General features: G+C 46.7%; 1 protein-coding gene across 1 annotated transcript in view; it reads left to right on the forward strand.

The window, feature by feature from the left end:
* LOC144823367 (uncharacterized) overlaps window positions 1-12,837 on the forward strand; it is an 888,205-nt gene that overhangs the window by 790,756 nt on the left and 84,612 nt on the right. Inside the window, exon 16 of the mRNA XM_078681837.1 lies at window positions 12,584-12,676. Within this exon, the coding sequence (XP_078537963.1) occupies window positions 12,584-12,676 (93 nt within the window). The remainder of the gene's footprint in view (window positions 1-12,583; window positions 12,677-12,837) is intronic.

Genomic DNA, 12,837 nt, shown 5'->3' on the forward strand with positions numbered 1-12,837 from the left:
CCAGGGCGGGGGGCCACCAGGAGTCGTCCCAGGCGGAGGGTGAGGATCCCAGGATGAGGACTTCCGTCTTGTCCGAGTTCAGTTTCAGGCGGCTGTTCATCATCCACTTGGCTACGTCTGTCATCCCTTCGTGTAGGTTGGCTCTGGCGGCGGCGGGGTTGTTGGTGAGGGAGAGGATCAGCTGGGTGTCGTCGGCATAGGAGATGATGTTGAGGTTGTGTTGGCGTGCGATGGCTGCGAGGGGGCTCATGTAGACGTTGAAGAGGGTTGGGCTGAGCGGGGAGCCTTGAGGAACGCCGCAGATGACTTCGGTGGCTTCTGACCTGAACGGGGGGAGGCGGACTCTCTGTGTCCTTCCGGCGAGGAAGGAGATGATCCACTCCAGTGCCTTCTCCTGGATTCCGACGTTGCTGAGGCACTGCACTAGGGTGCACTAGGGACGTCAACTTCCTCTGATCTTTGATGCTTCGGTGATGGGTTCAGAGTTGATGTTTCACTAGGCTGCTTCAGGCGAGAGCGCAGAGTACTACGGGGAGTACCGATATTTGGGAAGAGCTGCATCTGATCTTTGATGCTTCGGTGATGGGTTCAGAGTTGATGTTTTCCTAGGCAGCTACAGGCGAGAGCGCAGAGTGCTACGGAGAGTAGCCATGGACGTCAACTTCCTCTTCGCCGCAGTGCCACCCTCGTTGGGAAGAGCTGCACCTGATCTTTGATGCTTCGGTGATGGATTCAGAGTTGATGTTTTACTAGGAAGCTTCAGGCTATCGTTGGGAAGAGCTGCACCTGATCTTTATTGCTTTGGTGATGGGTTCAGAGTATATATTTTACTAGGTGGTTTCAGGCGAGAGCGCAGAGTACTACAGGGAGCAGCTATGGATGTCAACTTCCTCTTGGCTGCAGGGCCACCATCGTTGAGAAGAGCTGTACCTGATCTTTGACGCTTCAGTGATGAGTTCAGAGTTGATGTTTCACTAGGCGGCTTCAGGCCAGAGCGCAGAGTGCTACGGAGAGTAGCCATGGACGTCAACTTCCTCGTGGCCACAGTGCCACCCTCGTTGGGAAGAGCTGCACCTGATCTTTGATGCTTCGGTGATGGATTCAGAGTTGATGTTTTACTAGGCAGCTTCGGGCGAGAGCACTGAGTATTACGGGTAGCAGCTGTGGACGTCAACTTCCTCTTGGCCCCAGGGCTACCATTGTTGGAAAGAGATGCACCTGATCTCTGATGTTTTGGTGATGGGTTCAGAGTTGATGTTTTACTAGGTGGCTTCAGGCGAGAGCGCAGAGTACTACAGGGAGCAGCTATGGACGTCAACTTCCTCTTGTCCGCAGGGCCACCATCGTTGGGAAGAGCTGTACCTGATCTTTGACGCTCCAGTGATGGGTTCAGAGTTGATGTTTCACTAGGCAGCTTCGGGCGAGAGCACTGAGTATTACGGGTAGCAGCTGTGGACGTCAACTTCCTCTTGGCCCCAGGGCTACCATTGTTGGAAAGAGATGCACCTGATCTCTGATGTTTTGGTGATGGGTTCAGAGTTGATGTTTTACTAGGTGGCTTCAGGAGAGAGCGCAGAGTACTACAGGGAGCAGCTATGGACGTCAACTTCCTCTTGTCCGCAGGGCCACCATCGTTGGGAAGAGCTGTACCTGATCTTTGACGCTCCAGTGATGGGTTCAGAGTTGATGTTTCACTAGGGAGCTTCAGGCTATCGTTGGGAAGAGCTGCACCTGATCTTTAATGCTTCAGTGATGGGTTCAGAGTTGATGTTTCGCTAGAGAGCTTCAGGCCAGAGCGCAGAGTACTATGGGGAGCAGCTATGGACGTCAACTTCCTCTTACCTGCAAGGCCACCATCGTTGGGAATGGCTGTACCTGATCTTTGACGCTTCAGTGATGGGTTCAGAGTTTATGTTTCACTAGGCTGCTTCAGGTGAGAGCGCAGAGTACTACGGGGAGTAGCTATGGACGTCAACTTCCTCCTGGCCGCAGTGCCACCATCGTTGGGAAGAGCTGCACCTGATCTTTGATGCTTTGGTGATGGGTTCAGAGTTGATGTTTTACTAGGTGTTTTCAGGCAAGAGCGCAGAGGACGACAGGGAGCAGCTATGGACGTCAACTTCCTCTTGGCCTGCAGGGCCACCATCGTTGGGGAGAGCTGTACCTGATCTTTTACGCCTCAGTGATGGGTTCAGAGTTAATGTTTCACTAGGCAGCTTCAGGCAAGAGCGCAGAGTACGACAGGGAGCAGCTATGGACGTCAAATTCCTCTTGGCCTGCAGTGCCACCATCGTTTGGAAGAGCTGCACCTGATCTTTGATGCTCCGGTGATGGGTTCAGAGTTGATGTTTTACTAGGTAGCTTCAGTCGAGAGCGCAGAGTACTACGGGGAGCAGCTATGGACGTCAACTTCCTCTTGGACGCAGGGCTACCATTTTTGGAAACAGCTCCACCTGATCTTTGATGCTTCGGTGATTGGTTCAGAGTTGATGTTTTAGTAGGTGGTTTCAGTCGAGAGCGCAGAGTACTACAGGGAGCAGCTATGGACGTCAACTTCCTCTTGGCCGCAGGGCAACCATCGTTGGGAAGAGCTGTACCTGATCTTTGACGCTTCATTTATGGGTTCCGAGTTGATGTTTCACTAGGGAGCATCATTCCAGAGCGCAGAGTACTACGGGGAGCAGCTATGGACGTCAACTTCCTCTTGGCCGCAGTGCCACCATCGTTGGGAAGAGCTGCACCTGCTCTTTCATGCATCAGTGATGGGGTCAGAGTTGATGTTTTACTAGGCAGCTTCAGGTGAGAGCGCAGAGTACTACGTGGAGCATCTATGGACGTAAACTTCCTCTTGGCCGCAGGGCTACCATTGTTGGAAAGAGCTGCACCTGATCTTTGATGCTTTGGTGATGGGTTCAGAGTTGATGTTTTACTAGAAGGTTTCAGGTACGAGCGCAGAGTACTACAGGGAGCAGCTATGGACGTCAACTTCCTCTTGGCCGCAGGGCCACCATCGTTGGGAAGAGCTGTACCTGATCTTTGACGCTCCAGTGATGGGTTCAGAGTTGATGTTTCACTAGGGAGCTTCAGGCTATCGTTGGGAAGAGCTGCACCTGATCTTTAATGCTTCGTTGATGGCTTCAGAGTTCATGTTTTACTAGGTGGTTTCAGGTGAGAGCGCAGAGTACTACAGGGAGCAGCTATGGACGTCAACTTCCTCTTGACCGCAGGGCCACCATCGTTGGGAAGAGCTGTACCTGATCTTTGACGCTTCAGTGATGGGTTCAGAGTTGATGTTTCGCTAGGGAGCTTCAGGCCAGAGCGCAGAGTACTATAGGGGGCAGCTATGGACGTCACCTTCCTCTTAGCTGCAAGGCCACCATCGTTGGGAATGGCTGTACCTGATCTTTGACGCTTCAGTGATGGGTTCAGAGTTGATGTTTCACTAGGCTGCTTCAGGTAAGAGCGCAGAGTACTACGGGGAGTAGCTATGGACGTCAACTTCCTCCTGACCGCAGTGCCACCATTGTTGGGAAGAGCTGCACCTGATCTTTGATGCTTCGGTGATGGGTTCAGAGTTGATGTTTTTCTAGGTGTTTTCAGGCAAGAGCGCAGAGGACAACAGGGAGCAGCTATGGACGTCAACTTCCTCTTGGCCTGCAGGGCCACCTTCGTTGGGAAGAGATGTACCTGATCTTTGACGCTTCAGTGATCGGTTCCGAGTTGATGTTTCACTAGGGAGCATCATTTCAGAGCGCAGAGTACTACGGGGAACAGCTATGGACGTCAACTTCCTCATGGCCACAGGGCCGCCATTGTTGGGAAGAGCTGCACCTGATCTTTGACGCTTCAGTGATGGGTTCAGAGTTGATGTTTCACTAGGTGGCTTCAGGCAAGAGCGCAGAGTACTATAGGGAGCAGCTATGGACGTCAACTTCCTCTTGGCCGCACTGCCACCATCGTTGGGAAGACCAGCACCTGATCTTTGATGCTTTGGTGATGGGTTCAGAGTTGATGTTTTACTAGGCAGCTTGAGGCGAGAGCACAGAGTACTACAGGGAGCAGCTATGGACGTCAACTTCCTCTTGGCGGCAAGGCCACCATTGTTGGGAAGAGCTGCACCAGATCTTTGATGCTTCGGTGATGGGTTCAGAGTTGTTGTTTAACTAGGCGGCTTCAGCCGAGAGCGCAGAGTACTACGGGGAGCAGCTATGGACGTCAACTTCCTCTTGGCCGGAGGGCTACCATTGTTGGAAAGAGCTGCACCTGATCTTTGATGCTTCGGTGATGGGTTCAGAGTTGATGTTTTACTGGGTGGTTTCAGGCGAGAGCGCAGAGTACTACAGGGAGCAGCTATGGACGTAAACTTCCTCTTGGCCGCAAGGCCACCATCGTTGGGAAGTGCTGAACCTGATCTTTGACGCTTCAGTGATGGATTCAGAGTTGATGTTTCACTAGGGAGCTTCAGGCTATCGTTGGGAAGAGCTGCACCTGATCTTTAAAGCTTCGGTAATGGTTTCAGAGTTTATGTTTCACTAGGCGTCCTCAGGCGAGAGTGCAGAGTACTACGGGGAGTAGCTATGGACGTCAAGTTCCTCTTGGCCGCCGGGCCACTATCCTTGGGAAGAGCTGTACCTGATCTTTGACGCTTCAGTGATGGGTTCAGAGTTGATGTTTCACTAGGGAGCTTCAGGCCAGAGCACAGAGTACTACGGGGACCAGCTTTGGACGTCAACTTCCTCTTGGCCGCAGGGCCACCATCGTTGGGAAGAGCTGCACCTGCTGGTGGTCTGTTTCCGAAACTGCTAGTACCCTTGCGGCTGTATAACTGTGGCCGCAATCCTCCCAGCATTAAACCACTGTTTAGTGTAGCAGCACAGTGTGATCCTTGTGCTTCTGCAATGGAGGTTCTGCTCTCTGTTCCATCTGAACCCATAGGTTACCTGGTCACAACTACAGAACGTTTGCTTTTGATGGCTGCAGGTGTGCTCTTTGTGAGTTCGCCGTCAGGTGGCTTGACTAACCCAAAATACATCTTGCCAGTAGGCGGCCTCAGACCTGCCAAAGACATCCTACTGCCAGAGCCTTGAGGTGCCCCTAGATATATCCTGCACTCAGGTCTATGAGGTGTTTCCATCTGGGTGTTTGGATCCCGAGGTGCAATAAAATGCATCCTGCTATCAGAGGCTTGCTGTGGTCCCAGAGACATCCTGATGTTAGGAACCCCAGATGTTTCAAAGCCCCTGGTGTCAGCAGCCCGTGGTGGTCGCAGTGGCATTCTGCTCTCTGTGTTACGAGGTGGCCCCATGGACATCCTGCTATCAGGGGCCTGCTGTGCTTTTAGAGACATTCTGTCCTCAGCTGGCCTCATTCCTGCCATAGAAAGGCTGCTGTCATGTGCTGGGGTTCCTCCAAAAAAAGTTCTCTCACCTTCCACAGTTCCTCCCCGAATTGATCTGCTGGGGTCTCAAGCTCCTCCCTGGAACCTGTAAAGTTCCGAAGCAGAAGGAGGTTTTGTTACCGTTGATGGTTTAACATGCTGTGCACTGCCTGCAAAGGTGACCATGTGTATTCAATCAAGCTGAGTTCTTGTCTGTAAAAGGAAAGTTTGAGCTATTGGCATATGTCATTTGCAATGCCAATAACTCAAACTCTCGCAAATGGAAGACTTATTGCATTGCAAATGCTTGTTTTTTGTTCTTGGGACAAAACTGGGATTATCATCCTTACCCAATCATTAAACTAGATGTTCTTAGACCGGGGGAACACGCAAGCTGCTCCATGTAGTCACACGCTACATGAAAATAGGTTGATATCCCTCTAAGTCAGTCATTTTCTACTTAATAGAGCAGTAGCTCAAGGGCGCTTGCTATAATTGGTGTTATGAGAAGGGTACATAAGAAAAACATTATCAGAAAAAAACACACATTGTGGTATTTGGTAAAGCATGTTGAGGACAATGAGCTGGAAGTAAAGCTCAGTCCAGATAACGCATAGTAGCCTCCTTGGTATGATAATGTTGTACCACTCCAACAGTTTGGTGCAAAATATGCCTATTAGTGGTCCAGGTATTGAAGCTATGGCACAAATGAAATGCAAAACAGTGGACCGGGGGGCCCCCCCTCAACCCAAATTACTTCATCAAGGGATTTGGTGCTGCCCTTGCACCCAGTTGTCCCTCCGTCAGTAAACAAATTGCATACTACTCAGCCAAAAACAGGGCGGTTCGCTAGGAGCGCATAGAGATAGTGTTCGGAGTCATGACGTCATCGCACTCCTAGCGAGTAGTGTGCCCAAGCCCATGGGTTCCGCTCACAGTCAACAACTACACCGCGTGTTACCTAAGTATGTGTGCAGTGAAAAGATCCTACAACATTACATAGAATTTCAGAAAGGAAGGGCTATTAGCTATGTCCCTAAGTCCTATAGTACCCTATTCTCAGAGAGGAATCTGTCTGTGACTGGGGAAGCACCCGACTAGGTTGGAACCCTTGTAGTGAGAGAGAAATGTTTGTAAAAGATGCATTTGCCACATTAACTGAACAATTAAACATATCGGCAAGCAAAACCTTGAAGTAAGAAGTGTAAGCAATGTAGACAAGAATTGCTTATTCAATGTTCACGTTTTATTACATGTATTTTGTATTCATGCTTTGGTTTTGTAACACGGATTCAGCCAATGAGCAATTCGCCCTATGACGGCGGGCCGGCCTAGGACTTTTTCAAGGCTGAAATATAAATAAGGATAACAACTTAAAAACAAGGAGATACTCAAGACCAAGAGAAAAACATGGTATAATTATTATTATTAATTAACATTTATAAAGCGCATGGCTACCCTGAGGCATCCCAGCGCTAGCGGCAGTTCAAGCTGAAGAGGGAAGGCTAGAAGTTGCTAATCTGGAATAGCCATGTTTTTAGACCCTTTCGGAAGGAGAGGTGGGAAGTTTCGAGCCGGAGATTGGGAGGGAGTGAGTTCCATAGCCTAGCTATGTTATATGGAAAGGAGCGGCCTCCACTCTGCAGCAGATTTATTTTAGGGATGCAGGCTAAGTTTAAATTCTCTGAGCGAAGACATTTTTTTGGATGATAGGCGGTGATCAGAGAATGATTGATGCAGGGGCCTGTGCCCCTAAGAGTCTTGTGAGCAGTGCAAAGTGCTTTGAAGGAGATCCTTTCCTTTATTGGTAGCCAGTGAAGGGCTTTCAGACTGGGTCTGGCTGACTGCGTGTTGCCACACCCCTGTCAGGAGTCATGCAGCGCAGTTCTGTGCCACCTGGAGCTTCCTTAGGGTAGACATAGGGGCTCCTAAATACAGTGAATTACAGTAGTCCAGCCGTGAGAGATTCAGGGCTTGGACCACTATCTTCTTAGCTTCAGTGGGCAGTAGGGAGAGGACCTTCCGTAACATTCGAAGGATGCCATGACAGGGCCCCGTCACTGCCTCTGCCTGCTGGTCGAGTTTGAGAGAGTCAGCCAACCACACTCCGAGGCTCTTGATCTTGGATTTCGGGGCTGGGGGAGCGCCCAAGCACATTGGCCAAGACAATGTGGGAGCTAGCTTGGCAGTGTTGCCCAAGTACATGATTTCGGTTTTTTCTCCATTCAGTTTGAGACAGGAGTGTAGCATCCAGGTGGCGACTTTTCCCAAACAGAACTCCAAGTCTGCAGGGTCAGTCTGTGGATGATTTAGAGATATCACCAACTGAGTGTCATCCGCGTAGGTGACCACTTTGATCCCGTACCGCTGGATAACCTCAGCCAGTGGCCTCATATATACGTCAAATAACGTTAGACTCAGAGAGGATCATTGGGGCACTCCATAATTCAGAGGTAGAGGGCTTGACATGGATTCCCCCGCAAAGACCTGAAAAGTTCTGCCATTAAGATACGATTGAATCCAGGAAATGGCTTTTCCTGTAACCCCTACTCTCCTTAGCCGTTCAAGGAGCACATTGAAGTTGACTGTATCATAGGCCGCGCTGAGGTCCAGGAGGATAATGGCCACCACTCTTCCCTGGTCCTCTATCCTCCTGGCTTTCTCAACCACAGCCATAAGAGCAGATTCCGTGCTGTGAAACCCGTCTGGGAGTGATGAAGTAGCTCATGGGTTTCAAGGAAGGCTGATAGAGTGAGATGTATATGTTTTTCTAGGATCTAACTCAGCAAGGGTAGAAGGGATATAGGCCGATAGTTGCTAAGTGCTTTGGGGTCTAGGTTGTTTTTTTAAATACTTTTTTCACCATAGCGTGCTTCCAAATCAGAGGCACGAGACCGTTGGTAATGGACCTATTAAGCACCTCCTGGATGGCTGGTAGAACCATATCTTTGGCCTTGAATAGGATACGAGGGGGGCTGGGTCTAGGGTAGATCCAAATTTTATTTTAACCCAAATCTTAGCTAGAGTCCCCATACTCAAAAGAGGAAATTCTTCCAGGATGGGAGTGGCTGCTACCCTCATGCAACTAACGCTAGGCTCCTGTTGCCCAGCTACTATTGTCAAGGTGTCTAGATCACTAGGTAGTGGAGATACAGGGAAAATCTTGTAAATAGATTCTATTTTTTCCTGAAAGTAACTCACCAGTTCATTACACTTACAGTTCATTACACTTACAGTTCATTACACTTACTTATTGTTCATTACAATTACAGTTCCTTAGATGAGTTACTGGAAGTATCTTGGGGATCGGGCTCCAGGAGAGATTTGGCAATCCGAAAGATTTCTTTGGGTGCGTTAGACGCTGCATTACTTCGGTCCTCAAAGTAAAGTGACTGTGCCCTTTTTATTTCCGCTTTATATCGCTTTATGGCATCTCTATGCGTATTCCTGGTGCTTTCACTGAAATCCCTCCTCTAGATCCTTTCTAATTGTTTGCATTTTTGTTTGAGCAATCTAAGCTGCGGCGAGTACCAAGGGGAGATATTTTCTCTCCTCCTACGGTTAAACTTTTTTTCCGGAATAACTTTATCCAGTGTGGATTTCAGCCAGCGGTTAAAGGTCTTAGCTGCCGGAGTGATGTCTGTCTCAAAAGTAGGTTTTGAGTTTGTAAGTTGCGATGACCATGCCTCAGCGGAAAGTTTAGACCAAGGGCGGGCTTTTCTCGTGCTATGTTCCTTAGGTTTAGAGTGGGAGGGTGATTTTAGAAGGAAGGGGATCATACAATGATCTGTCCATGGTAGAGGAATAGGAGTTTCTACTGTCAGCTCCAGGATATTAGTGAACACAGGGTCCAAAATATGACCTTTTGTATGTGTGGGTGCGGTCACCTTTTGTATAAGTTGTATTGTGGCGAGATCTTGTATCAACTCGAGTGCCTCTCTTTTACTAGGATCTTCATATGGAGATTTAAGTCCCCTATCAGTGTAAAATTGCTGGTGGATTTTGCTAGCGACCCTACCACTTCTGGGACTGAGCCAGGCCCCGGAAGTCGATAGATAAAAATTCCAGAGAAAGACAGTGTAGCTGAGAGAGAGATAGAGAAGAAGAGGCTCTCAGAGTTAAGTACTAGATGGGGTTTAGTTCTACAATTAAAAACATCTTTGAAAATTATAGCAATACCCCCTCCTTTTTTTCCCACATGGTCACTGTGTTGAATATTATAACCTGGGGGTAGTGTCCATATCACATCAGGGGCTGAATCTTTGTGCATTCATGTTTCTGTTAAAAAAAGGACATCCGGATTAATGTCCTAAATGGGCATTTTAAGCTTCCCGTATGTTTAGGGAGAGACCTACAGTTAAGTGAGAACATTTTGTGCGTTGTATATACCGGGTCCTCTCTGTGGTGTCCCAAGTTTCTATTGAGAGTGAAAGGGCATTTTAAACAGGAAAAGTCCCCATGTCCTAGGGACAGAGAGTGGAGGCAGTCACTTTTATCCAGGTTCCTAAGTTTTTTAAGTTGTGCAGGGGAGTACGTCAGTTTATATAAAGCAGGGGTTCTGGCCCCTGGTCCCGGTCGCGCGTGGACAAGCGCAGACGGGCTTGCCTTGGGCGCGCCTTCGGCGTTCCCGCTGCATGCGTCCGCTCTCCCCCCTGCCTTTTCATGACTCCTACCCGGAAAAGTGTAAGCCTGGCCCCGCCCCACCCCGCCTCCTGCTCCCACGCCCTCTCCACACAAACGGAAACCGAGGTGGACTGGAGGGTGTCGGGAGTAAAGTGCTAGTGCCTCACAAGTAAGAAGTTTTTTTAAAATAACCTTTATGAAGCAGTTTTTAAAAACAATAAAATAGCTGCTTGTGCATAAAAAGATAGAGCGCAGTTCCGCCTACTACCTCTCAGCGAGTTTGCCGCTGCGAGCCCGCTCTCCCCCCTGCCTTTTCATGACTCCTACCCGTAAAAGCGTCAACCTGGCCCCGCCACACCTCGCCTCCTGCTCCCGCGCCCTCTCCACACAAACGGAAACCGCGGTGGACCGGAGGGCGTCGGGAGTAAAGTGCTAGTGCCTCACAAGTAAGAAGTTTATTTAAAATAACCTTTATAAAACAGTTTTTTTTAAAAAACAATAAAATAGCTGCTTGTGCATAAAAGATAGAGTGCAGTTCCGCCTACTACCTCTCAGCCAATTTATAAGGAGAAGGTTAAAATACTTCTGATAAGTATAATCTTTCAAGTACTTGAGCACATCGAGTGGAACACAGCACACATGAATTATAAGTTATGGAGGTTGTGACATGCGTGTGGACAATAACTGAGGTATTGGGGGAAGTGAAGAAGAACATAAGGCTCATAGGTTTTTATTAGTATGTCTTAAAACCTAGGCATGAGAGGAGAGCTGTTAAGACTCCTTACCTATCAGAAGTAACTTAACCTTCTCCATATACTGCGGTTTTTGTTTGTGTTGTGTTTCTTCTTGTTTTTACTTTGCAGTCCTTGTTTATAGGGTAAAACGTGTTGACGGAATCCTTGTTACAAAACACAAACATCTTCCTGCAAAAAGTCTGAATGAAGTATTTCTAATCACACGTGGAACATTGAATTATTATTATGTTTGATTAATCATTTACTTAATATTTCAAATGTATCCTCCTACCTTACAGAAAATTAAATGTCATTCGTTTTGTGCATTATTAACTTATTGTAAATCAAGTATCATAAAAATATTGGGAAAACGGTTGATACTCTTGAATTATTATTATGTTTGATTAATCATTTACTTAATATTGCAAATGTATCCTCCTACCTTACAGAAAATTAAATATCATTCGTTTTGTGCATTATTAACTTATTGTAAATCAAGTAACAAAAAACTATTGGGAAAACGGTGTTGATACTCTTACCATTATGTTTCCCGACTGTACAGTTTAACTTTCCAATTTTTGTCCACAACCTGCACCCAGATGAATGACATATATATCATTTATTTGTATTGATTCACAAAATATTTTTAATACAATGTGAGGATCTTGTGGTTAATGTACCCCTGCATTTTCCAGGATGGGCACCAGTCATTTTCCGGGTTACCTATCTAGTTACAATTCTTCATATGACAACATATTACAGCAGTCATTAAGTACTACCCATCTTAGTTTATATATCATGTGATTACTTTCCATAAAATTGAGTCATCGGTTTGGTTATAGTTTTTTTTTTTTTTTTTTTACACCGAATATTCCTTTTAGTGTCTGATATCCTCACTTTGACTTTTCCGGTTGTCATGCCCATGTTGATAAAACTACAAGAGCAAGTATTGAGATTGATAACATTTTCTAAATTGTAGTTTGCATAATAGTTAAGCATCCATGGACGTCTTAGGGCAATATCAATGGTTTTGGCTGTACATGTCAGGTGGCATACACCTCAGTCAAAGCAAGGGTAACGACCTTTCGCGGGAAGAAGACCCCATAGTGTAGGCTCAGGTGCGGTCACTCTCTCTTGAAGTCTAGTATGTACTAGTATGTTTTTAATATTGCCACTTTTTCTGAAGGAAAACATAGGACAAGCACTTTGGAATCAAAATGCTCCAATGCTTATTTATTATCTATTTTAGGGCGTTGGATGGTAATTATGGTGCAGCAGGGCTGTTGTGTTTGGTTGATGTCAGAGGAACTTACTGTATATCCTGTTAAAATGCAGTGGGCACAAACACCTGACATTTAAAAAAAAAAGCTTGTTTATTGAATTTCATTGAATATAATTAAATAACAATTTACCACCTCAAAATAAGTGACAAGATATGGATGAGGATCAGATGTGTAGCGATTGAGTACTAGAACATATCACTGACATAGATCAATGATTAGCAGTAGATAAATATATATTGCCACTGAATAAACGTAATGCATTTAGGAATGTTTTCTTCATTGCAATAACTGAGCTGCCATGGAGAAAGGAGGGCATCTTGTGAGAAAAAAACAGGTCCACTAATCAGGGTGTTCTATTATTATAAAATAAAGACATTTTTCAAAACGTTTTTGAAAATGGCCATGTTGGCTGAGAGTGAATGTATCCTCCAGTGGCTTTGAACCTATGGCAATGGCACTGTTGTGGCACATTACATATAGCGTTATAGCAAGTGTAGTAACTGTGTACAAACAGATGCAAAAATGCTGTGGCTCTTTACTAAAATTTAATTTGCCTTATGTTGCAGGATCTCCCAAAATCAATCCGGGCTAATTTTATTCTTGATGTAGAAACGGAAGAGCTGTTTATTGTAGCAGGGTTGCAGGATCGTGTGGTTCAGGTAATTCAGTGTTTTTTGGAGAATTTCATTATGAATCTTTAATATTCCTCCTCTATGCTATGTGGATGACCAATAACTGCTGGAAACCGGGGCCTTTTTAAGTTCAAAATGGCTAATAGTAGAAGGTTTATGGCCTAGTGACTCAAAGCTATTAAAGCTAC

The sequence above is a fragment of the Lissotriton helveticus genome, chromosome 3_1 (assembly GCF_964261635.1).
Source record: "Lissotriton helveticus chromosome 3_1, aLisHel1.1, whole genome shotgun sequence".
In the NCBI taxonomy this organism is placed as follows: Eukaryota; Metazoa; Chordata; class Amphibia; order Caudata; family Salamandridae; genus Lissotriton; species Lissotriton helveticus.